The 25,997-nt window shown below is 34.7% G+C and overlaps 6 protein-coding genes and 2 non-coding genes across 8 annotated transcripts; 2 read left to right on the top strand and 6 right to left on the bottom strand.

Annotated features, from left to right (window-relative positions):
- Positions 1-12: 12 nt before the first annotated feature.
- LOC148764897 (glutathione reductase, cytosolic-like) lies at positions 13-1,164 on the bottom strand. Its single transcript, XM_088814291.1, has 5 exons — positions 1,061-1,164; positions 773-886; positions 593-692; positions 368-421; positions 13-221 (listed from the first exon to the last, which is right to left on the bottom strand). The coding sequence occupies exons 1-5, from the start codon at positions 1,162-1,164 to the stop codon at positions 129-131; spliced, it is 465 nt and encodes a 154-aa protein (XP_088670417.1). The 3' UTR covers positions 13-128.
- On the bottom strand, positions 13-10,090 carry LOC105963104 (glutathione reductase, chloroplastic). Its single transcript, XM_088813016.1, has 18 exons — positions 9,769-10,090; positions 9,061-9,211; positions 8,696-8,760; positions 8,056-8,125; positions 7,906-7,977; positions 7,601-7,804; positions 7,434-7,507; positions 7,269-7,352; positions 7,092-7,179; positions 6,854-6,935; positions 6,569-6,645; positions 6,340-6,447; positions 6,157-6,221; positions 5,869-5,982; positions 5,689-5,788; positions 5,466-5,519; positions 5,194-5,319; positions 13-139 (listed from the first exon to the last, which is right to left on the bottom strand). The coding sequence occupies exons 2-17, from the start codon at positions 9,199-9,201 to the stop codon at positions 5,227-5,229; spliced, it is 1,491 nt and encodes a 496-aa protein (XP_088669142.1). The 5' UTR covers positions 9,202-9,211; positions 9,769-10,090; the 3' UTR covers positions 13-139; positions 5,194-5,226.
- On the top strand, positions 2,408-5,035 carry LOC148764896 (uncharacterized). Its single transcript, XM_088813017.1, has 3 exons — positions 2,408-2,709; positions 3,749-4,029; positions 4,141-5,035. The coding sequence occupies exons 1-3, from the start codon at positions 2,469-2,471 to the stop codon at positions 4,945-4,947; spliced, it is 1,329 nt and encodes a 442-aa protein (XP_088669143.1). The 5' UTR covers positions 2,408-2,468; the 3' UTR covers positions 4,948-5,035.
- Positions 10,091-10,784: 694 nt separating the features above from the next.
- LOC105963103 (Beta-glucosidase, GBA2 type family protein) lies at positions 10,785-18,778 on the bottom strand. The gene is made up of 18 exons (XM_012987471.2): positions 17,678-18,778; positions 16,942-17,052; positions 16,817-16,873; positions 16,604-16,680; positions 16,399-16,498; positions 16,086-16,159; positions 15,796-15,896; positions 15,597-15,700; positions 15,455-15,508; positions 15,319-15,374; positions 15,165-15,203; positions 14,216-14,357; positions 13,950-14,134; positions 13,787-13,854; positions 13,631-13,703; positions 13,453-13,514; positions 12,066-13,305; positions 10,785-11,336 (listed from the first exon to the last, which is right to left on the bottom strand). The coding sequence occupies exons 1-18, from the start codon at positions 17,756-17,758 to the stop codon at positions 11,084-11,086; spliced, it is 2,877 nt and encodes a 958-aa protein (XP_012842925.2). The 5' UTR covers positions 17,759-18,778; the 3' UTR covers positions 10,785-11,083.
- A 112-nt stretch (positions 18,779-18,890) lies between these two features.
- TRNAM-CAU (transfer RNA methionine (anticodon CAU)) lies at positions 18,891-18,975 on the top strand. The gene is given in 2 exon segments: positions 18,891-18,928; positions 18,940-18,975. It is a non-coding gene; the product is annotated as a tRNA-Met (tRNA).
- Positions 18,976-19,792: 817 nt separating this feature from the next.
- Positions 19,793-19,866, bottom strand: TRNAR-UCG (transfer RNA arginine (anticodon UCG)). Its single transcript has one exon. It is a non-coding gene; the product is annotated as a tRNA-Arg (tRNA).
- Positions 19,867-19,952: 86 nt separating this feature from the next.
- LOC105963367 (RNA-binding protein) lies at positions 19,953-22,193 on the bottom strand. Its single transcript, XM_012987760.2, has 5 exons — positions 22,065-22,193; positions 21,842-21,965; positions 21,267-21,498; positions 20,417-20,545; positions 19,953-20,271 (listed from the first exon to the last, which is right to left on the bottom strand). The coding sequence occupies exons 1-5, from the start codon at positions 22,142-22,144 to the stop codon at positions 20,150-20,152; spliced, it is 687 nt and encodes a 228-aa protein (XP_012843214.1). The 5' UTR covers positions 22,145-22,193; the 3' UTR covers positions 19,953-20,149.
- A 1,548-nt stretch (positions 22,194-23,741) lies between these two features.
- LOC105963366 (F-box/kelch-repeat protein At3g23880) lies at positions 23,742-24,920 on the bottom strand. Its single transcript, XM_012987759.2, has one exon. It carries the CDS (start codon positions 24,918-24,920, stop codon positions 23,742-23,744), a length of 1,179 nt encoding a protein of 392 aa, XP_012843213.2.
- Between the last annotated feature and the right edge of the window lie 1,077 nt (positions 24,921-25,997).

Here is a 25,997-nt window from a genome sequence, read left to right as displayed (position 1 = left end):
TTACATCTGCATTAAAAAATCATGCAACCCTATTTACCTATTTAATTCAGAAGACAAAAAATAAAATTATTATTTGGGTAGCTTCTGTTCAATACTAAATAATACTTTCTCAGAAGACATATTCATGTCTATATATTGGCTTTTGGCTTACGAGCAGGAATTCGCCTCGTCGCAGATCGCATCGTCACAAACTCCTCTGCAGCAGAAGGATGAATACCAATCTGATAGAATATCAAGAACATTATAATTAATTAATTAATCAAAAATATTTGCCATAACTTTTAGTTTATATACCTCTTCTGGTAACTTTGACGAATAATCGATAAATATATATTTCATATTAAATAAGTCGATGAAACTTAATTACCGTGCTGTCAAATTGAGCTTTGGTTGCTCCACATTTGAGTGCAACAGCAACACCCTGTTAAAACAAATCCAGAAAAATACGATTTAAAATCGTCTTTTTTCTATATTAAATTAACGCTCGTAAATATTTGCCTTCTTTTAATGATTAAATTGATGTGCAATACTTTATATTTTGAAAACTAAAAAAGAGGGAAATAATTGTAATAATATACGAAGTGAATTTTACCTGCATAATCTCAGGTGCGTCGGGCCCACACATGGACGCTCCAAGAACTTTATCACTCTCGGCATCGACTACTAGCTTCATCATCGTCTTCTCTTGGCGTCTTTCCAAAAAATAAAAAAATAATAATAATTAAAAAAAATGCATAACCTTAGTAATAAATAAAATAAAATTAAAATATACCCCGAAATGGTGTTCTTCATTGGATTAAATGTCGAAGTAAAAACCGAAATATCGCCATTTGAATTCTCCAAAGCTTGTTCCTCACTTAAACCAACTACAGATAGTGGTGGTATGCTGTCAAAGTACACATATACGGTACGTACATACAAGTAAGATTGTGTATAAAAATATATCTTTCATTTATTTAATTAATTAAAAATAAAAAATACGGCCCGTTTTTTAAATTCCCGAAAATTTGACAAACACAATGCAGTACCAAAGTTTCGGTAAGAAAAATAATGGTAGTACCAGAATACAGCACATGGAATATGGTTATAATAATCTCCCCCATACGTAGTCGCCTTCGGCCGCAGATTTGAATTGTCTCGATAGAATTGATGATCTTGTAGCATCCAAAGCTGATGTAAATGACAGAATTTCTGATATGCATCCCTCAGGCAACTTTGCAAAACAGTCCATCTCTCTCTCTCTCTCTCTCTCTCTCTCTCTCTCTCTCTCTCTCTCTCTCTCTCTCATAGAAGAATATAATGTGTTTTTTGTTAGCCGGTCAATTTAATTTCCATGACAGTTGAACTACAAAGACTTTTAGGCATGTTGGTACAATTTTGCTAATTACGTAGCATGGTGTAAAATTAATAAATTTAATTTGCTAATTGTCCTACCTAATTTATTAGCCAAATTGATTTAATAAATTTTATTTTCTTAGGAATCGAAACTAAAATAACCATGATCACCCAACGATTCGTTAGCCGCAAGGTACTATTATCGTTCGGGTTCGCACCCCATATATACCTAGATGAAATCGGCATGTTGTCAACGTAACGGTCAACTATCCGGAACCCACTCGTTTATATATATAGAAAATTTGCTAATTGTCCTACCTAATTTCTGATATGAAAATTTTGATTATATATCATTATTTAATTTTTCTTGACATAATTTTCAGTGCCACGTCAACTCCCCCATTAGGTTTAGGGTTTTCAAAGTAACTTTTAATTTAACATTGATTTAAAAATGCACAAAACTTTTTTTTTAATATTCGTGTATATATATAGAAAATATAATGTGCATGCAATCTGCTGATTCTTTTTTCTTTTTAATTTATTTATGATTTTTTGGGAAAGATAACAACCCTCAACTTGGAGAAAAAGAGTGGTACTTCTTCACACCGAGGGATCGAAAGTATCTGGCCGATTCAGATAATATTTTCTGATAGAGAGAGAGAGAGAGAGAGAGAGAGAGAGAGAGAGAGAGAGAGAGAGAGAGAGAGAGAGGAAATTCATATTTTCTATTTTTTTTTTTTGAAAACCGGTTCAACCGGTTAGAACCGACCCATAAACCGGTTGTTCCAATCACTATTAATAAATTTTACTAAATAAATTTTATTTTGGAGGGAACTCGTTAGTTTTGAGCGGTTTATTTATTTTTATTTTTGAATGTTCTTTCATTCAAAAGAGCTATAATATTGCAACCGATATCTTCAAAATATATATTTAATCACGAAAAAATAAAACTATTAATTTTGTGCAAACGTGATGAAAGCACAAAACTCTATCTGAAAGAATCCTAAATGCAAACAAACTCTAACTTATTAAATAATATATATAAAAATATATAACTACATAAGTATATAATATATATAATATATATACTAGTAGTAAAGCCTCAGCTAAATCACAATTAATTATAATTATTAATGGACAATCAGGCGTACATTGCACCAAAATCGGAGAAGATGGAATCTTGTTCAACCTCCGGCGAAGCAGTGATTCCGCCGGCGGATGATAAACCTAAATATCCGCCGGGTTACCGCTTTGTGCCAAAGGACGCAGAACTCATCGTCGACTATCTAGAGGTGAAGATAAAAAATCTGCCGATTCCACTCGATGAAATAAACGATGTTCATCTTTACGAACACCATCCTCAATTCTTGGCAGGTTTGTATTTTTAATCCCTTTTTTTTATTTTTTATTTTATTTATTTAGTGAGTGTTGCGAACGTTCGTTTGTTTAAAGTTTTTTGAGTTTTAATTTATCGAGCTTTGTAAGTTGTTTTGTAGGTCGTTCATAATCGAGTTGAGTTTAAACGAGTTTTAATGGATATGAATACGAGTCAACTATACTTGATTTAATTTTATTTTTTTGAAGTTTTATGAGTCGAGTCGAATGTCTGTTTGTTTAAAATTTCTTGGATTTTTATCGAGCTTTGAAAGTTGTGTTTTTAGGTCAGTCGTAATCGAGTTGAGTTTAAACTGAGTTTTAAAGGATATACGAATACGAATCAACGAGATTTGTTTCGATTATATATAATTATTTTATTTTTTTCTAATCTGAGATCGATTGTATTTTGAGTAACGAATTAGTACCTGACAGGTTTTTCAGGTGCCTAACTGTTGGCTCCACCGTTAGGTTTAATTTAGGGTTTTCAATGTAACTATATTCAAGATGATGACGTGTCAAATATTAAACAGTTTTCATGTTAGGTTTAATATAGTAATTTTTTGTTAATTTTTTATATTTTATTTTGGTAATTATCTATTAATTTATAGAGTTTAGCCCCCAAAATTTAAATTTTGTACATTTTAGCACATAAAAAATATTTTTTACCTTCTCTTAATTCACACCCATATTTTAGTCCCTTAGATCCGCCCGTGTAATAATATATATACAATTTTACCGATATCGTTAGTAATCGAGTTGAGTTCAAACGAGCTTTTAATCGATACGAATACGTGTCCACTATATGAAAATTTTGATTATATATCATTATTTGATTTTTCTTGACATAATTCTCAGTGCCACGTCAACTCCACCATTAGGTTTAGGGTTTTCAAAGTAACTTTTAATTTAACAGTGATTTAAATGCACAAAACTTTTTTTTTTTTAACATTCGTGTATATATATATAGAAAATATAATGTGCATGCAATTTGCTAATTCTTTTTTCTTTTTTATTTATTTATGATTTTTTGGGAAAGATAACAACCCTCAACTTGGAGAAAAAGAGTGGTACTTCTTCACACCGAGGGATCGAAAGTATCAAAACGGACAACGGCCTAGTCGATCGGCAGGCAATGGCTACTGGAAAGCTACTGGTTCCGATAAAGTGATCTCTTCCGGGGGTAAAATCGTCGGATACAAAAAGTCTCTCGTTTACCACGAAGGGAAAGCCCCAGCAGGAATCAAGACTAACTGGATTATGCACGAATACAAAGTCAATCAGCCCGGTCGAGCAAAAACCTGTCCTACCGATATGAGGGTATACAATCTCAAACCCTAATTAAAACCCTAATTTTCACTACACGAATATCACTTTCATTTTTTTTCGATAAGAAAATATATATATTTTTGTTATTTTACTTTTTTGCAGCTAGACGATTGGGTTTTGTGTCGGTTATATATAAAATCGGAAAGGGCAAACAACAAGCGAAAGAGAGGTGACGAAACTGCCCAATTAGTGAAAGAAGAAGACGAAGAAAATAATGAAAATCAAGAAGATCAAGAAGGAGAAGAAGCCGCCGAGACGAATTCCGGAAATGAAGATCAAGAAGCCGCCGAGACGAATCCCGGTAATTATAACGAACACGCCACTATTGGTAGTAACGAATACGCCAATAATATTTGTTATATCGAATACCCCAATAATATTTGTTATAACGGATTTGGCGAAACTATTAATAATACGGATACTCTGTTATTCGATCCCGTCTCCCCCTTCTGCACCAACATCGAAGACCATCTAGTGGACACACCTCCTCAAGTTTATAATTTGCCTCCATCTTCGACTTTTCCCGATTATCCTCAAGTTTATAATTTGCCTCCATCTTCGACTTTTCCCGATTATCGCAACGACAGTCTAGTATTGAGTGATAATTATAATCGGGCCCCACATTACATCCAGCCGCCGGCGCAAGTTTATTTCGAGGATCATCGGAGCGTGCACATGCCTTATGATATCGATTATCCGAGATACCAGTTCATGGAAACTCCCGGAACATTCCAGAACAGTCACGGGAATCAAGGAATCTACGAACGAGCTCCTTCGTCGTTTGGTAGTTCGTCTTTACCTTCGACCAATACTACCGGTGCCTCCGATCCTACGGTAAAACCTCAGGATAATTGTAATGATCACCTTGATTATAATCAGTCGATGCCAAGGAAAAGACGTCAACAGTAGGCGTAAATTTAGCTTAGTCTTAATATGTTTAGCTTTACTGTTTTTTTTTCCAACTAATTATGGAGTTTGGAGTAGAGGTTTTTTAAAACTAAGCTGTGAAACCTTTTTGCAACAATTATTTGTCATTGCTCAAATACAGTTCATGCTTGTGAATTATTACATTTTATTTTTTAAATATCATAAAATATATATAATTAATTACATCTGCATTAAAAAATCATTATTTGGGTAGCTTCTGTTCAATACTAAATAATACTTTCTCAGAAGACATATTCATGTCTATATATTGGCTTTTGGCTTACGAGCAGGAATTCGCCTCGTCGCAGATCGCATCGTCACAAACTCCTCTGCAGCAGAAGGATGAATACCAATCTGATAGAATATCAAGAACATTATAATTAATTAATTAATCAAAAAAATTTGCCATAACTTTTAGTTTATATACCTCCTCTGGTAACTTTGACGAATAACCGATAAATATATATTTCATATTAAATAAGTCGATGAAACTTAATTACCGTGCTGTCAAATTGAGCTTTGGTTGCTCCACATTTGAGTGCAACAGCAACACCCTGTAAAACAAATCCAGAAAAATACGATTTAAAATCGTCTTTTTTCTATATTAAATTAACGCTCGTAAATATTGCCTTCTTTTAATGATTAAATTGATGTGCAATACTTTATATTTTGAAAAATAAAAAAGAGGGAAATAATTGTAATAATATACGAAGTGAATTTTACCTGCATAATCTCAGGTGCGTCGGGCCCACACATGGACGCTCCAAGAACTTTATCACTCTCGGCATCGACTACTAGCTTCATCATCGTCTTCTCTTGGCGTCTTTCCAAAAAATAAAAAAATAATAATAATTAAAAAAAATGCATAACCATAGTAATAAATAAAATAAAATTAAAATATACCCCGAAATGGTGTTCTTCATTGGATTAAATGTCGAAGTAAAAACCGAAATATCGCCATTTGAATTCTCCAAAGCTTGTTCCTCACTTAAACCAACTACAGATAGTGGTGGTATGCTGTCAAAGTAAACATATACGGTACGTACATACAAGTAAGATTGTGTATAAAAATATATCTTTCATTTATTTAATTAATTAAAAATAAAAAATACGGCCCGTTTTTTAAATTCCCGAACATTTGACAAACACAATGCAGTACCAAAGTTTCGGTAAGAAAAATAACGGTAGTACCAGAAAACAGCACATGGAATATGGTTATAATCAGCTGCGGTAGGCTGTCCACCGAACACTGTTTTCTGTAAAAATCAAATAAAACAACTCGATTAACGGAAAAAAGTAAAATAAATTAAATTATATACCATTGCATTATCTAAGTCGATTAATTCATAAATGAAAATGGAAAGTAGAACGTACAGCGAAGCAGGTTCCTTCCATCAAGGCAACGGGAGTGAGATTCATTCGGTTTGTAACGTCACCTATTGCCCATATGCTCGCTATGTTTGTGCGAGAATATTCGTCAACCTGTAATATAATTGGATAATTAAACTATAGAATACAATTATATGATATGCAACAAATCAAAGATTGAATATCGAAATTTCTGCAACAATAATATGGTAAAAAAAACCCGCGATAATGTTACCTTTACAGCTCCGGTTCTGTTATCAAGCTCGACTCCTACAGATTCCAGATTTAACCTTTTAGTGTTGGGGGCCCTACCTGTAATAAATTAGAAGATAATCATTTTATCGGCCTCTGACTTTACGGAAAAGGTTAGCTCGATTAAGTTCAGAAAAAAAAAATTCTAAAAAATCTACTCGACGGAGTACAGAGCAAATTATCACATGCCCCGTTTCCCGAATCAGAACATCGAAAAATTGCATAAATTGTAAAAGCAAGTGCAAGGATGGCAATAATGTCAAATTACCAGTGGCAAAGAGTACAACATCTGCTGTGATTTCTTGGCCATGGTCGGTTCGAACTTTTATACAACCTTCTGTTTTCGTCAGCTGCATCACAAATATATTATCATTAAGAAAATAACACAAAGAGATAGACAACGCATCATTTCCGGGTTATAGTTATTTTATCGTATTTTTCTCCTTTTAAATAAATTTGTACGTCTCACGAAACGAATATTTAAAAATTCATAAATAAAACAGCACCTCAGTTAAGGTTGTGTTAGGATGCAAGTTGATACCCCTGCCTTCCAGATTTTTCGCAACCACTGTTCTCATTTCATCATCGAAACCTCTGATACGAAACAAATTTTAAAAAATCGAATCTTTGCTTAAATGTAAAATGTGTTATGCAGACGGTAAAAGTTAAAGAAATAAATTGACCTTAAAGGAAGTTCTTTTCTGAAAAACAAATCCACAGTCGCACCCATCCCTCGCCATATCGAAGCAAACTCCACAGAAATATAGCTACATTAAAAACAAGTGATAATCTATTAAATTTCTTTATTATTAAAAAAAAAAAAAACAGAGCATAATCAGAGAATATACCCTCCACCAAGTATGACAGCTCGTTTAGGCAACTCTTCCAAGCTCAATGCCTCGTCTGATGTTATGGCTAATTCCTGCACATCATATCAGATAATATTTTCTCATATTAAACAATCAAGATATTAAATAAATAAATAATAATAAATAAATAAATAAATTGCACACACTTGGCCAGGAATAGCTGGACGATGAGCCCGACTTCCAGTGGCAATAAGAATGTGTTTTGCGGAGTAGCTAATTTTAGTTCCGTCCAGTTGAATCAATTCAACTTGATTAGGGCCGATAACTCTTCCCTCTCCTTCGAAAAGCTTTACTCCCGCATTTGAAAGTAAGCGCTTGTAGATTCCGTTTAATCTCACTATTTCTTCTGTCTGCAAGTTTATTAACAAAAATCAAGAAAATACGTATAGATAACATTCTTGAACCTGAATATATGGTATTTATCGAACGAAATCCTATACATTCGACCGACCTTTTTGTGTAGAAGTTTCTTCCAATTGAAATCAGTTCTCTCGTTCAGTTCCCACCCGTAATTCTTTGCGTCCTGCAAAGCCCAATAGTATTACTTGACCAAATAAACTATTCAACTCACTAAAGATAGGAATTGCATAAAGAATCTCACCTCGAGTTCAGCACCATAAGCAGCACCGTAGACCAAAATTTTCTTAGGCACACAACCACGAATGACACACCTGAAACAGTGAAATCATTAATTTCTTAAGCTTCACTACCGATCACATTACTAAGGACATTAAACGTATCCACAAACAAAACAGATTGGCTTAGAATACAACATTAATCAGTGACGTAAATCAATACTCAGAAACATTGCAGTATAATTTTAAATGTTGATAGCTTGATTTCAGAACATAATAAAAGTTAGGAACGAATTTCACCACAACTTCTCGAGTAATTGGAAAATTAGAGACTGTTCTTAAGCATTCGGACTGTTACTAAAATCTTGCACCTTCCAAAATACAAAAAAAAAAAAAAAAAAAAAAAAAAAAAAAAAAAAAAAAAAAAAAATCAACTTGACAACTAACTACCTAAGTAAACAAATAATCCAATTGCAGCTCCATAGTCGAGCATTCCATTATTGACACTATTTTCAAAAGATAAATTTCAGGAGAAGCCTAGAAAATACAGGAAATTAAGAATAAGCCAGTACCAAATCTTCGATGCAATATATATCCCAAGTACAGCATTCACGGTTAGAAGTAGCAAATCTATTGTAAGTAAACCTAATATTCATATTAACTTACGTTCCACCAACTCCTCCAATAGTTTCAGAGCTGATAGGATGAAATGGAAGCTCGCAGATACCAACCTGTAACACGACACATTTTTTTCGTGACAGATCAATTAGAAGCACATGGCACTACATAAATAAAAATCATAAATAAATATAATTTTTTTTTTAAAATGGCAGAAGCATAAGAAACATGCAAGAGGATTCTTTGACACAACCTATACAATCGGAAACAAAAATCAGGAGAGACAACGACAAAGATAAATATCTAACATCTTTATAGCATCACTTGACTAGGAAAAATTCTTAGCCTAATGAACAAATTACACGATTTGTATACATATAAAATTGTATATCTGCATTTTTCGGTATTTATACCTTAGCTCCATACTGGGCTGAAAACCGTGAGGCACGAACTCCGCCACTCCCTGCACCAATTACAAACAAATCAAAGTCATAGTGAGTATTCTCTTCGTTGGCTTTTTCCACCTCCCCATCGATAAGCATCTTCCTCGCCATTTCGACTATTCTGTATGAAAAAAATCCCAAAAACGAGAACGGTTACAAAAAACCAAACAATCGACGAGGAAAAAAAATATAAAACGAAGCCCAGATCACAAGCAAACTAAGATCAATCTGAGTTTAACAAAATAAAGTACACCTTTATGCAAAATTGTAAAGGATCATATGCTAATAAGAGATTGCTTCAACTTATCTATTTTACTTTATTTCGAAAAAGCCATTGATGAAAATCACGTTTAGGTCAAAAAGTTGACAAAAGTGAAAACAGAATCACAAGCAAACTAAGATCAATCTGAGTTTAACAAAATAAAGCACACCTTTATGCAAAATTGTAAAGGATCATATGCTAATAAGAGATTACTTCAACTTATCTATTTTACTATATTTCGAGAAAGCCATTGATGAAAATCACATTCAGGTCAAAAAGTTGACGAAAGTGAAAACAGAATCAGAAATTAGGATAAACAAATTCAGGATCAAGGAATTAAAAAAACCGGATTAAAATTACTACAAACAGAGTACATGCAATGGAAATTAAATTAAACAAAAAAAAAAAACCCTTACTTTCTGGATGCGTTTGAGGATTTTGAATTGAATGCGAAGAATTTGATGCGCTGCTAAACTGTTTTTCGGCACTGGTAATTACAATCGATCGTCAATTTTGGGAGCAAAGGAATTTTGATTGGTGATGCTTACGTAATATCCTAAATTAGTATCCAATTGTAAGGAAACCAAATCGTCTGTATAGAAATTGATATGGCAAATTTGAGTGATCTTTCCAATATTCGAGCATCAATTATTTCCTAAGGTCGTGTTTGCAAAACTTTTTAGAACAGCTTCTGAGTTTTTTATGTATATATATTTTTTTCCTTTCTTATTATAATCTGTTTTTAGGGGCTTATAAAATTAGTTTTTTGTTTTTTCTTCTATTAAAATAAGCTGTTTTAAGTTAATTTTTATAAGCTCTTCTTGACCTGCTTTTTTTGTTTAAGTTTATTTTTCAGCATATTTACAAACATTCACAACTTTAATAATACACACTTAACTCATATTAAACTTCTGCTTCTCAATATTTTTTTACAAACACCACCTAAGTTAGTGATAGGTGCTTATTTTTAAAATCAACTTTAAACAATTTATGTGGTGTTTACAAAAGCTTTTTAAAAGCAAAAGTTAGAGATTGTGAGTTAAGTAGATTTTAAGTGTTTATTTCTAAAAGTTAGGGGTGTTTGTCAATTCACTCCAAAATCAACTTAACTTAAAAAGACAGGATCATGGATGCTTAACAAATTATAGTTTAAAGTTGATTATTTTAAGAAAAGCAAAAGCAAAAATTCATTTTACAAAACACTTCAAAGTGATTATGAGCAACAAAAAAGAGAGCTGCAAATCACTTTTCAAAAGCGTTTGCATACACCACCTTAACATTTTTAAGTTTGGAAAATGCAATTGGCAGAATTCGTATTAATGGAAGTGATTGTTACTCATTTTTTTGAAAATTACAATTAAAAAAAAAAAAATCGAAAATTTCCAGACTATCGAAAGTATCCAAAATTTCAAAACTTTACGGAAATCTAAACTGAAATCGAAAATGATTGCTTATACAATTACCAAAATATCTTAATAAATAAAAACTCATTTGGCTTATAATTAACCTTATTACCCACAATGCATCAAATTATTAGCCAGTTTCGAAGTGGAATACATCTTTACAAACGCGAAAGAAAACGAATAAATTTACACTTCAACACGAAAATATCTATCACATAACACAACATATCGATTCACCATCTCTCACTTCCCTTCGAGAAAACTTCGATTCGAAGAATCAAACAGAAAAATCCTCCGAAAAAACTCTCAACACGAAAAAAGGTGGTGGTTAGCACGAACAGTGGAAAACCGCATTGCCGAAGCACTTTGCTTTGGTTGCAATCTTCTTAACACCGGCTTCGTTGTGAGAAGAATTTACAACGTGGGGCGTTCGATCCATTAAATGTATTTGTGGGGGCTTTAGTACAGTTTTAGAAGTTGATAGGGCCCACTGCATTCCCCATATAGAAAGCGGCCTCATGTATATTAGAGATCGAAAGTGCCCGTCCATTGTCCAACCTTCTGGAGTTTGAAACGCGTATCTACATCGAGAAAATACGATGAATAAAGAAATTAGGAGATATTAAACGGCGCATCGATAAATCAATTAGCATGTAAACGAAGTCTCGAAATTGAAATTAAGTTGTTATGATTCAAACGAGACGGATGTATAGTTTATCAGAGTACGGAACAGTGATTCGAAAAGTTAGGGGATTGTTACTAGGGGTGAAAATCGGACGGATTGGATCAAAATTGACACGTCGGAAAATTTCCACAAAAAAATTCGGAAGTGAAAAATTAATTTCAACTCTGTTAAGAAAAATTGGAAAATCGGAAATTGGAATGAAAAAAATTGTTTCAAAATCGTAAATTTTGGGTCGAAATTGGCGGAATTCAAAATTTTGAATTTTTTAGTCGCCTAAAATATAGAATACATAATAATATTGATATTATAAGTGTAATTTTCGCGGTGTATAATCGAAATTTTCAGAAATTAATTTGTGGAAATCGGAATCTATTTTAAAAAAATTCAAAGAAGTCTTGGTGTTCCAAAGTGGTAAATTTCCGGATCGGAATCGGGGGAGTCTGAATTTGCGAACAAGAAATAGTCTTGGTTTTAGTATATAGAAATTCCCCCTTTTTTTTTTTTTTTTTTTTTTTTTTTTTTTTCTTTTTGACGAAAAGTATATAGAAATTCTTCTAAAATATATCAATTTAAATACAATAAAAAAAAAAGTAATTGAGATTTAGACACGATAGTGACGACATACCCGAATCCTTCTTCAGACCATCCTGCAGTAAAAATGCCCTCGGCAGTAGCAAAAGCCTGCTCCTTCATCCCAGCGTGAATCATAGTAGCGGCAGCCCCGTAAGTGACACCTGTCCAAATCTCGCGCGACTGCATGCAAGTCTCGTCCACCTTACCGTTAGGGTGCATCCCGTTTACCGCCCCCATCCTGCCCCCCCTCACCTTCATCACATTAAAATCGTAAATCTTCTGCAGCGCGCTACTAATCTTCTCGCCGGAAAAAAGATCCGGCAACCCCGACGCCGCCGTGTACCACTGCCCCGCCAGCTGGTCCGCCTGTATCGACTTACTATTCCCGCTCGACCCGCTATCGTAATTAAAATACTCCCCGTTCCAAAGCTTCTCCTCGAAGACGGCCTTCCCCTTAACAAACTTGTGGGTGCACTTGTCGGCAAACGATTGGTCGCCTAGCTGGAGGGCCATGGCGGCAGCCGCCTGTAGCGCCGCCAGCCAGAGGGACCCGCAGTACGCACTTACACCGTGGACCGTCCACGTGTCGTAGGTTTGATCCGGGAAGCCATCGTTTTCGATTAACCCGTCGTTGTCGCGGTCAAACTGGTCCATGTAGTCAATGGCGGCACAAACGGCCGGATAGACTTGGGCGGCAAAGGAGAGGTTTCCGGTGGCGGCAAAGTCCCGGTAAACTTGGAGGACGAATTTAGGGTTCAGGTCCTTCCATCGGCTTGTATCGTGTATGTTGTAAGCGTTCATCTCGTGCCAAGGGTCGTGCATCCCGAGGTCGTGCGGGACCGCCCCTTTGACTTTTCGCATTCCCGAATTGCCCTCGGCCAGGAATTTGACTTTTCTCGTGTCTTCGGATAAAACGGCTCTTGCGAAGTCGCGTTGGATGGAGAGTTCGATTTGGGGGAAGAGTTCTAGAAGGGCGAACGAGGCGTAGAAGTGTACGTCGTACGTGCACCACATTATGTACTCTACACCCTCGAGGTAGAGGAACCTACCCACGTCGTCGTCGCAGTCATTGTTTGTGGGCCCCGCGGAGTTGCTATTTACAGCGCAAGTTTCGAAAGTGTCGGATTCTTCTCCTTCTTCTTCCGAGGCGCTTCTAGAAGGATCATCTGCGGAAGTATCGGAACCGTTTAGTGCTGATCTGTGAACTACGCTTGCTTCGGTTTTATTCGATTTCGTGCTATCCGTGATTATTGACTTGATACCACTCGAATTTTCAGCTGGGGTATCCGAATCTATACAAACATATTTAAAAAAAAAAAAAATTTAATTTAACATCCTTCGATATTAATTAAAAAACCAGAATGCGAATCTGGACTCGAATAAGAGAAAGAAAAAAAACGAAAAAAGAAATACATCGACGATGGATTAGTATTTATTACCAATCCAAACTGTTCCTCCAGCAACTAGAAAATAAAGCTCGTTGAACAGAGTAAATTTGTACCTGCAAAAAACACATAGAGCAGAAGCATTCTTATTAATTATTCTTATATACGAAATAGTACGATAAATTCGTAAATTCGTTCTATTTTTCTGCCAACGACAATAAATTATTATTACCATTCGGGCAAACCGTCGTCCCTAAGAACAGGGTTCTGCCATTTTTCGATCTCTTCCTCCCATAACATATAATCTGTTACATATCCAAACAAACGGAACTTAAGGAACGACTCGGCGAATATTACGACTCAACGAAAGATAAATTTAAGCACTGACTTGTAAGAGAATCGTGCACCAAGTCCTTAGCCGCCATTTTCGAAGTGCCGTAGTATTTAGTGTACCTCCTGCACTCTCGTAGAAATAATTAAAAAAAAAAAAGGGACAGGTGGCAGATCATCACGATGTAAGTATCGGAAAAAATCGAGTTGAATGAATTTACCTATTGTACGATTTTCCTTTACAGAATTTAATCTTGGGAGACGACCAAGCGACGGAAAATGCAACAGTGCACTTGCCGTGAGGTTCGACCCACGCAGTAGCGGAAACGGCAGCGCAGTGCGTCTCTCCGGGCGACGAAGGCATACTGGGTCCTTTGTTGTAATTCTCTCGATCGAATTGCCCATCCTAAATATTTCCGGATTAAATAAATATAATTAAATTAATGGTGCGAAATACGATGCGTCGACGTAGGTTAGTGATCTTCACCTGCACCATCGTAGCCCACATGTTTTTTGCAGTTACGCCGCTACCTTCGTTCAGACCGAAACAGGGCAAAACCGACACGCTCACGTTCTGAGTTTCGCATGCAGCTATTGCGTACGTCACGGGAGGGTTGTTTTTCGCGGTCCTGAACGCGATTATTAATTAAAGAAAAAAAAAGGGAGGTACTATTAGTAAACAAGTAATCGAAAATTATAAATTCTCGTGTGAACCGTACATAGTCTCGTATCGTAAGTATACAACAATAAGAAGAGTTTTTGCTTTACTTCAAACGGATTAAATATTAAAGCAGTTATGATGGCAAGCAAATATAGTCAGCATGTTTGTTAAAGCACGGGACTTTTTTAGGGATATAAGACTAATACTATATAATAGGGTAAATTATGGCCACCCCTGAGATAAGGTCAATAACAAAAAACCCCCCCATGTTTGGGTAATTACAACCCACCCCTCAATTACAAACTTCTTACACGCCCACCCTTACGGTATCAGATTTAGTGGAATCTTCTAGATTATGTGGAATATTCTCCTGTTTGTACCCGTTTTACCCCATTCGAGCTCCACATTTTGAAACAAGATGATCATAAGGTGTGTCTCTTATAAGATGTGTCTCTTCAGATGCTGGATTTTTGCACAAAACGAGTACAGACTAGAGAATATTCCATAGAATCTAGAAGATTCTGTTGAATTTGACACCATAAGGGTGGGTGTGTAAGAAGATTCATAATTGAGGGGTGGTAGTAATTACCCAAACATGAGGTTTTTTTTTCGTAATTTGACCTTATCAGGACGTAACTAACCCTATATAATAATGTTGTCCAGAAACATCAGGGATCGTAGACAGACTTACGTTTGCCTACTTAAACATTTGGACAATCAAATAGAAAACATACAAACCAACCGTCATATATAACAATAGAGTTTGATGACTTGCTTGTGATGCAGTAGCACTCCCGATACTCCATCTTCACCGCTATTTAATAATAAAAAAAAAAACGAAAAAAAAAAACAAACCCAGGTGTCAAAAATACAATTTACGTCGTAACACGTTACTGATAAAAAAACACTAGTTTGTAATATCTACTCACATAAATGGCTCGTTCACATGATTTCCCGATAGATGCGATATACCTCCAATAGAATTCTGCATCCGAAACAAACGAGTAATAACTAATAACTGATTTACGAGAGTGATAGTTCAAAAAGTAAATAAAATAAACTCACCGCCCACGTAAAAAGAAGGCTGACTTTTGCCCTCTCCTTTCCGGTATTTACCAACTACACAGAAGATACGTATAGTTTCGTGTAAGACGTAATTGAGTTTATAATACAAAAGAGTTAAATATGTAATGCAGAAGTTACATACAGTGTAAACAAATACAGCTGTCGGAAGACTGCTCTCCCGATAATTATGCGGTATAAATGGTGATATCTGTCGACAAGATATTTTCAATTCTGGGTCCGGTTCACCTGCAATAACAAAAGAACGCAACAACATGGTCCATTAATATATATATATATATATATATATATATATATATAAATCGTTTTACACAACAAATTACCATCGTATATAGTCCAAGCCCTAGGAAACAGTGCATGGTACGTCGAATGCTGACCGTTCAAGTTCCATCCCCATGATGATATACCATGATCGGTCGATTTACTGTCAGATAAATAATAAAATAAAATTATACAATTTAAATATGGGAAGAAATGTTGAATTCCAGTTAGTAATATTGACTAGCGGACGCCGTATATCACAAATCAAAAAGGAACAGAATCATGTCAAATTCCAAAATCGAATAAAATGGTAAAAATTTTATGGCAAGAAATAAAGTGTATAAATCCATACCCTAAACCTTCGTGCTGGCCAGGAGCTAGAACAGATGCGTATTTTTTGTTCCCTCCATCTCGAGATATGAAAATCTGTCGAATCAGAGCATTAGTTTAATATACTTGCAGATATATATATATTATCGTACTATATTATCTTTTTAATCACCGGAACCATGAAACGAATAACGAAAACAAAAGAACAATACATTATTCATTTGTAATTTCTATAAAAAAATATTGTTCACACGGATCACCAAACGAAAAAAAGAATCAAGAGCGTGTTCAAAGTTTCCATTAACATTGAAGAGAAGCAAAGAGAAGAGCTTTACAGAGAATTGATTGGCCATGACAGGCGAAGTCTCGCATGTACCAGGAAGTATTTGGAAATGTCTGAATTCCCCTCGGAAACCTCTCGATATGCTACCACTTCTGCATATTACATACAGAAAAAAAAATAAAAAATTAAGGTCTCGTAAAAGTTAAAACCGAGATGAGAGAAAGAAATAATTTCAGCATAGTGAAACTGTTACGTACCCCATTCCACCGAGTGGAACTCCTTGTGTTGCAGAAGGTTTGCAACTTTCTCGAGTAAAAGGATCTATTGGTGCTTTCTGTACAAGGAGGGCAAATAAGTCAATACAATATACGTGCTCAACATTTTATTCTCGTTTTCGCATTTATCAAAGTTGGTTGTTTTTTTTTTTTTTTTTTTTTATTAAAGAATGTTCAAAAGGGTAGGCGATTTACTCTTCCGTGAGATGCCTCTTCTCGTATGTAATGCCAGAGACGTATTCCGAGCCGAACCTGTAATTTTGCAACGATTGTGTGAATGATCATTCGAAAGTTACGATTTTTAGAGAGAGGTGATTTACCATTTTAATGGCTTCGGTAAAGGTGATGCTGAATTCTTTAAGAATACTAGCATGGCTATTTAATTTCCTTCTCAACGCTTGCTCGGGAGGGGCGGCACTTTCAAAATCAAACTGTCGACACATGCAAAATAAAAAGGGCATTATAGTCAGTCCCCGCTAAATCTATCGAAAAGAAAAAGAAACACGAGGATCGAACAAAAACAAGAAACAATAATCTCTTAAATTGTTAGTTTTTTGCTTTGCTTCAAACGTTTTTTCGAGAAAATACCATGCCAAAATCCGGCTTCGATGGAACAAATACGAAAGAAAACCAAATCTATATGACTACTTTGCCCTTTCTTATACGCAACCAATTCAGAGCAACTAGTTAAACCGAACAAGAAGGATGGCAACATGTCGTGTAATTACGTAAATGCCAGAGCAAAACTACATTCAAATTGCTTCATTACTCAAACTGCAACATAGGTAACTATTAACAACGAAGGGCAACACGCATTTTATCTTTTTAATCGTCAATATTAGAGAATATCGGCAACCACATTGTCAAACACACAACACCTACTAGTCAATACACTCGATACCGCACGAAATCATAAACGATCACATAAACTGCAACCTTCTAAAGCCACTAATCATAGCATCTACAAAATAAAAACTCAAAATTTCTAAAAAAACAATATATATAATAAAATTCTAGTCGAAGCAAACGGAATTCGAAAGAGTAAAAAAAGCTTACCAACTGCAAAGTTGTTCGAGTTATGTACTCTTCGGGCGGCCAAGAATTCTTTCTAAAATGAAACAAATTCCCACTCACCATCCTTCACTTTTCCTTACAAAATTCTGTATGTATATATATTGAAGGGCTAAAGATTGGGTTTTTAATCAAAATAGTCAGAAACCCAAATGCCCCAAAACTAAAAAGACTTGTTATAACTACTTATATGTATAGACTATATATATATAATCAAGAAAAACAAAAACCCTCTAAAAACTTAGCGTCAAATCCTCCCTAAAAATTCAATCTTTAAAGCTAATCCACTTGCAGAAACCATCTAATCTAACTACTCCAATCAAATTCAGAATCCAAAACCTCAAGAAACCATATATATATGGCGGGTCAGATAAGAAGAGAGAGAAAGAAAGAGAGAGAGAGGGGGGATCGAAAATATAGGGATTGGATTTGGAGTACTTTTAGGAGAACAAACAAATAATTTATTTTTAATTTTAATTTGTGGGTTTTAATTTAGGGGAAAACTAAAAAAAGAAATTGGAGTAGTGAATTTGATGAAAGAAGAAAGGGGAGAGCATCCACCACCTGGAAACGATGGAGCTCTTCTGAATTGCCAGGTGGTGTGATTCGATATAATGACTAAACAACACTACTAATGTATCTCTCTCTCCTTTTTCTCTCTCATCTTATAATGTTATTGTGTGTACATAATAATATCTGGTAAAAGGTTTCTAGAGAGAGAGAGAGATGAAAATTGTTGGATGAAGAAAATAACGGGGATGTAAAATATTGACTAGGAAGTAGTTGCAGAGGGGATTGCATCAGTTTTCCACTACGGAATTGTTGAAAAGGGACGCCAACTTGTTCGCCGCCATACTTTTGGTAGCTTCTTTTTTCTTTTCACGTTTGGTTGGCACAATTCAACCAATTTTTTATTTTTTTTGGGGTGGAAATGTAACTGCAGTTAATTGTCGAGTTGTACCCGATTGTAGTAAAAGAGTTGGAGTTTGAGTCTAGCCGAACGTACGGTTGTTCAATAACAATAGTCAACAAAGGGGAATTTTCCATCAACAAAATAACTGATCTTGAATTGTGTGATAAAAGTTTGGATATTATTTAAAAATAATAATTTAATGTATTTATTTGCAATTTATACCAAAAACTGACAAGGCCTTTTTGTATATATCTAAGATACAATATTTGAGAACTGTAAATATATGGGGTGGTGGCGCAGTTGGCTAGCGCGTAGGTCTCATAGCTATAGAGTAATCCTGAGGTCGAGAGTTCGAGCCTCTCTCACCCCAATTTTTTTTTACTTTTCTTTTAATATTTATTTATATTTATATCGTTTTATGTTCACGTAGAAAACAAAAGGGGTGGTGGCGCAGTTGGCTAGCTCGTAGGTCTCATAGCTTAAGAGTAATCCTGAGGTCGAGAGTTCGAGCCTCTCTCACCCCAATTATTGTATATTTTTGGTGGCAGAAAGTTGTGGATGTTCGTTCGTAGGGCCGTCTATGGATCGATTTCACCAACCAATCCATTTTGAAATATCTTTTTTTTTTTTTTTTATTATAGATAATCAGCCATCAATCATCAATAACAATCATTGAGCTTAGTTGGTCGTGTAATATCAGTCAATCAACTTTTTTATTTTTATAAAAAATTCTCTAATATTGACTAAACTCAAAAACATAAACATAATTACGATAAAAATTTGAATTCTTGTTCAATTCATGTTAATTGAGAAACACATAAAGTTTCAATATGTTGGGACATCAAAGCTGCTTCTAAGTCAAAGTCAGCCATGTACGACGAATACTCTATAAAGAGTTGCCAAAAAAGACAAGCAGATGACGAAGTATTGTTCAGAAAGATGGAGAAAAGAAGAGAGAGGAGCAACTCGTTCAAACTGAAAGTAAAATTGCAATCTAGACGTCAAAATCAGAAAGTTAACTCTGGGCTGGGCTTTCATTGTCTCGGGCATTTTCATAACTTTGGGCCCCGTAAAAAAAAATATTTAAAGGCCCAAAATATTATATTGATTATGAAGCGTACTAATTAAGTTTGGGCCGAGTCAAAAAAAACATTTATAGGCCCAAAAATATTATATTGAATATGAAGCGACCACAGTGGGAGTCGAACCCACGACCTTTTGATCCGAAGTCAAACGCGCTAATCCACTGCGCTATGCGGTCTCAATGGGTTACTACTTATACCAATATCAAACTATAAATTTTCATAAAATGTATCTTCCGAATAAAATAAGATAAGAAAACAAATCTACAAACAAATATGAGAGAATTCACCTTGCATTTAAAATTACAAAGTTCTTTTCTTTCTAATATTGTTCCTCCAAAATCTATTCAAGAACATCATCAATCAACTTCTTTATCTTCAAACAGAAAAAACAAAAACGAAAACACACAGTGAAACGTGCAAAGTGAGAAATCAGTTCGTCGCCACTAAAGCCGAGTCGAACTAATGCCACTCAATTCCTCCAAGTGTGGTGGACCCCACTCCTTCCCACGAGTTGGTGCACCCAACTTCTTCGTTATCAACGCCTTCCATATCTTCGCTCCACCAACCCCGCCCATTCCCATCTGTCACAAATGAAGGAGGCACAAAACTTTTTATGTCATTACGAAAAAAAAAAGTGTACTAATGTATGTAGGATAAATGGATTAAAAGAGTACAAAAATTTCGTGACATTTTGTAATTAATAACGTAGGAAAAATGGCGACTCACAATGATTGAAAAGAGGTTTAGTTTCCTCATGAGTGGCAAAAGCCTTCCTTCTCGAACATTGCACTGGTTTCGAATCCTCTCCAAGAACCGCTAATCGCTTCCGCGAACATGGCTTTTCTTGATTCTCACCTTTTTTTTTTTTTTTTTTTTACATGGAAAAGTTAATATCTTGTAGAATTTTCTACCACTTGCAAGAATTTTTCTAGTCATTTCCATTCCTCAAGAAAGAAGATAAAGGAAGTCGAAGAAAATCGAAAAGGGCTACTTGATCGGGAAAACAATCGGCTAAGTATATGCTAGCAAGGGCAAATTTCTCAATCAATTTGTTGATAGATTTAAGACATATATCTTATGAGGGCTCAAGAAGATTACACTAGTAGAAACTAAGAAAAAAACGATAGGTCGTAAATATTGACAGAGTGGAAACTAAGAAAAGCTTCGATACAGACCCGTTTTTTGATCTACAAAAGACAATCAATCGAGAAAGAAGTAGCATCAATTGTCAAAGTAAATTTTACATGCTTTGTAGAAAAACATATATCTTACGTGGGATCAAGAAGATCTAAATATAGATAAAAAAGGATTTATCCTATATGTTAATGAACGTTGTTCCATGATCGACAATTACCCTTTTTTAATTAAATCTTCTTCATAAGCTACGCTACAAGTTGGAAGCAATTAAAACGATTGAGATTGAATGAAACCAAGATTAGTTACGGATGAATGCTAGAAACTAAGATTTCTGACATATAAACCCGTCTTGGTCTAAAAGACAACCAATCAAGAAACGCACGTACAACACAATGAAGTTGCACAAGTAAATCAAATCACTAGGATTTAAGATGCTCACCTTCGAATACATTCCTTCTCTTTCGTGCTTGCTTAAATTCATCGATGTCAATAACCTCAGTCTTGTCGGTCGGACAAGAATTCCTCGTATCATCTTTTTCGTTTTTAACATTCTTGAACAAATCGAAAGCATCACCGATTGAGAACTTTGCCCCTGCTTCCCTTCCTTTCTTTATATTACTCTTAATTAAATGTTCATCACTTAATTGAGATGAACAAGGCTCCTCTTTCACCTGCCATAACCCAACATATAATTTTACAGAAATTTAACAATGAGCCTGTACATTAAAAGTTTGGATAAATTACATATACACCCCTGAGGTGTTCTAAAATAACTTTAAGGTCCCTATGATATTAGTAATTACAACCACACCCCTGAAACAATTACCGGAGCCAAGATTTCATGTTCTGGGCAACCATATGAACTATATTCATTTTAGCATACCTCAGGGGTTGTTTGTAATTTGCCCTAAAAGCTTTTGTTCGATTTTGAAGATATTGTTAACGAAAAAAAAAACGAACAACATTAAATATATTCTCGAAAACACAGACACACAAAAACCAGACAAAGGTTACCTGAACCGACGAGGGTAGCACAGAACCTCTGTGCAACTTCTTGTTAAGGAAATCGGAGAACGAAAGCTGCGAACCCTTTTGAGTGGGAGCTTTGATTTCGACGTTTCTCTTACAATCACTCGACCTAAAACACATAGAAAATAATTGCCAGAAAATAAAATTAAAAAATTGAAATGTTCATAAATTGGGGAAAACAATTATTGAAATTGGAATTTTTTTTTACCGATTGGAGTCACGGAAGAGGAAAGTAGAATCAATTGAGCGTTGCCCAACTGGCCTGAGTGCACATTTCTTCGACTTCATCTCTCTATCGCTGTTTGCGTTCGCTTTTTTTTTTTTTTTTTCTTCCTTCTGATTTTCAAATTTGGTAAATTTTGGTAAGGAGATTTGGCGCCAATTTTCAAATAATTTTCAAATAAATTGGCGGCTATGAAAATGAGGTGGGTTTTGTGTGTTATTTAAAGGGAATTGTTTTTTACGGTTTGAAAATTGCTATTTGCGGTTTATAATAAAACCCCCCAAAAAAACACTTTATTTCACTAAAACCCCTAAACTTCCCAAAAAAGTTCAAACCCCCCCCCCAAAACGCGTAAAAGCCCAACTTGGGCATCCATTCATGCAGTGCACGCCCAAGTTGGGCGTGCAAACTGCATTTGGGCGCCCGAGTTGGGCGTCCAGTGCAAAATTTTTTTTTTTTTTTTTTTTTTTTTAATGTTCGAACGCCCAAGATGGGCGTCCAAGGCGTGTACGAACGCCCGGAACGGGCGTTCGTACACGCCTTGGGCGCCCATCTTGGGCCTTCGAACATTTTTTTGCGAAAAAAAAAACCCTACAAATCGATTTGTAGGGCTTTTTAACATGAAATTGGTTCCGTAATCGACCTACCCAATGCATATTACACATAAAAGAGTCAAAATTACATCAAAAAATCGAAGCCCAACCCTTCTTCAAGCTTGATTTCGAATTTTTGATTTTTTTTTTTTTTTTTTGCTATTTGCAGTTTTGGGGGGTTTTTAGATATTTTTAAAAGTTTTGGGGGGTTTTGTTAGAAACCGCGAATAGCAATTTTGTGACCGCAAATAGCATTTCATTATTTAAACTAGGAGATTATTGTATTTACTACCCCTGTGGAATTCGCAATTTTGAAATTCCCCCCTTTCATAAAAGTATTAGCAAAAACACCCATGTGCCTTTTTGAAGAGGAGAGTGGAGAGGGGAATGGCAATTTAACCTCTTTAAGCTTCTTGAATTTAAAAAAAAATCAATTTGGTCCTTTTACTTTTGTAAATTACAAGTTTGAGGGCTGGGACTTTTCTTGTTGCAAAAAACTCGCGGAGCATTTTTGTCATTTCACAAACTGGTTGACGGGAAAAAGGTAGATATATAAAATAAAATTGAAGTTCTTTTTTTGAGTCGATATATAATTGATGTTTATGTATATTATAAATTTCAATTATCTCAATGGCGGATTTGGTGGAGAACTGTAGCGGCGGATTTGGAAAAGAAAATTAAAGTTTTTGGAATCTTCAATTTAATCCCAGATTTATGGTTTCTAAAATTTCAGTTTCGTTAGGGTAGTTTTTGCAGTTTACTCTATATTAATATTATAATTTTCTATTGTTATAAATTATTTGTATTATTATATAAATAATTACATAGATAAGAAACGAACTGACATCAATTTAAATTCGTTTTCTATATGTATTAATTATTATATTATCATTATTATTATACACCATTATTTATAATTTAAATACACATAAAAAGAAAATTAAAAAGCTCTCAATTAGAGGAAAATATATTTATATTGATCAAATCCAAACAATTTAAAAAACATCAAACTTCTATCCTAAACTAAATTGAAACAAATTCCTAAGAATCCTCCTATCTAGGTTGATGATCATTGGCCATGTTCTTCATCACCAAGCGGTGAAACGAGGGTTTCAACATAGACAACCGTGTCGATTACACCGTCAAGCATACCAACTCGGGACTTCCGCACCACGTTTCTTCCGTTATAAACAACCACATTATTTCCAAAAGCGACCGTGATATCTCCATTCTTCTTCAAACATAACGGCGACGCCCCACAAATTACCTTCCCCGGATAATCCAATTCGAATTCCGAAGACGTCCAAATCTTAGTCCAAGATTCTCTCACGCCGTACTTCATCATAACCCAAACACTAATATCGTCGACGCTACTACTTAAACTAATCAAACTAAGATAGCCTCCCAACTCTCTCAAAAACGGTCGAACGCGTTTCGAATAGTTTTCTGGCCGAGCCACAACTTCATATTTCTCCTTCCTCAAATCAAGAGAAAAAATCTCGCGAACCCCGTCATCTTGCGCGGCCAGCCAATGCAGCTTCCCGTTCACAAACTTGCCAGTATCATCCAACAAAATACCCTTGTCGAAACTTTCGATTTTCTTCCAAGTGTTATTTTTGGAACTATAGATATGTGTATGATAGGGTTTCGCGTAATCACTAATTATGCAAACAACCTTGTAATCGTCCGCGTACTCATCGTACCCCAACGAGTACGTAAAAGGTGGTGCATTCAATAATTCCGATCGTGTAAAAGAAGAGGCGTGTGGAATATTCCTCATGTTTCTAGTAAAAGGATTCAATAGAAATAAATATCTCAAATAATTGACGCTGATGAGTATCAGCCCGTTACACGATCCCAATATCCGAACGTCCTCGATCTGAATATCGTAACCGGATTTTTTCATGCGATGACTATCAAGAACCGTGTCGACGGGATCGCCCTTACGTAATAAATTCTGAATCGGACACGAAACGAGGCTTCTCGGTTGGCAAAATACACGCATATATCGGACATTCTTATAGGATTCATCGTAGTTTAACATCAGCTTACTACAGTCGAGATTTCCGTCGGTGCTCGATTTCTTGGCGTGCTCTTTGATGAAGCTGTTGCTGGAGATCAAAGAATTCCACGATTTCGAAACGCACTTTAATCTCAACAGGATTTTGGCTGGCAAAAAGTATAGGATTTCTTCGATTAGTTCTTCAGGAAGTTCGAGAGAGGTTTCTCTCTCCACTCGTTTCTCCATTCTCTGTAAAGAAAAAAAAAAACAATCTGGAAATTTAGTTTAACAAAAATCTAAAAGGAGATTCATGATTTATATAAACAGAAAAAATAGATAGAATCCTAATAGAATTTGAACTCCGTTAAGTTATAACGCCGATAAGGAATAAGGATTATTATATTCTAATATTAGGATTCTAGTATGATTCGATTACCTAGATTAGTTAGGATTTAGTTATCTAGTCAAACTCTATTACCTTGCAATATTTCTCTATATATATTCCATGTAATCAATTATAACATAATAGGGGTTTCTATCACGTATTATTATTTGTCTCCTTCTCCATTTCTATTCTTCATATATATTCAGGTTAAACTGCATAAAACCCCTCTGTGTTATGGAAAACATGCACCAAACCCCCATGTGTTAACTTTATTACGTAGAATCCCCTGTATTTTATTTTAGCTTGCATAAAATCCCCCATTCCGTTAACAATTAACACCTTTAACTATTTAGGGGGTTTCTTGCAAGTTTTTCATAACACAAGGGGGTTTGGAGCATATTTTCTTCAATATATGGGGGATTTATGCAAAAATGTTTTATTTATCTAAAATTCGTATTTTTTTTAAAATTAAGTCAAACACATATATTCAATTGAAATATAAATAATTAAAGACTACTGATAAGGATGAAATTTCTAACAATTTTTTTTTTTTTTTGGAATTTTGTCGTTTCCAATTCAATTTTTTAAATTTTAGAACATTGTTTTTCTCATTTGGATTTCCAAAATTTGATTCCATTTCTTAATAAAAAAAAAAACAATTGCATCAAAATTGAAATTAAATAAAAAAAATTGGAAATTTCCAATTTTGAATAAAAAAAGTATTTTATCAATATATTTTAAAAAAATCAAAATTATATACTTATAAAATTAATATTGTTATTTATTTGTATAATTTATGTTAGATGTATTATATAAAGAATATAAATAATATGAAACTTTGAATATAGTTTTGATATAAATAATTATATTAATAATTTTAAAAATTCGTCTTTCAAAAATTGAATAAATGTATTTGAATTAATTTCAAAAAAATAATT

This window comes from Erythranthe guttata, chromosome 14, assembly GCF_056151865.1.
Source record: "Erythranthe guttata isolate IM_541 chromosome 14, IM_541, whole genome shotgun sequence".
NCBI lineage: Eukaryota > Viridiplantae > Streptophyta > Magnoliopsida > Lamiales > Phrymaceae > Erythranthe > Erythranthe guttata.
The sequence above is the reverse complement of the archived record's forward strand: the minus strand, read 5'-3'. Positions and strand labels throughout refer to the sequence as shown.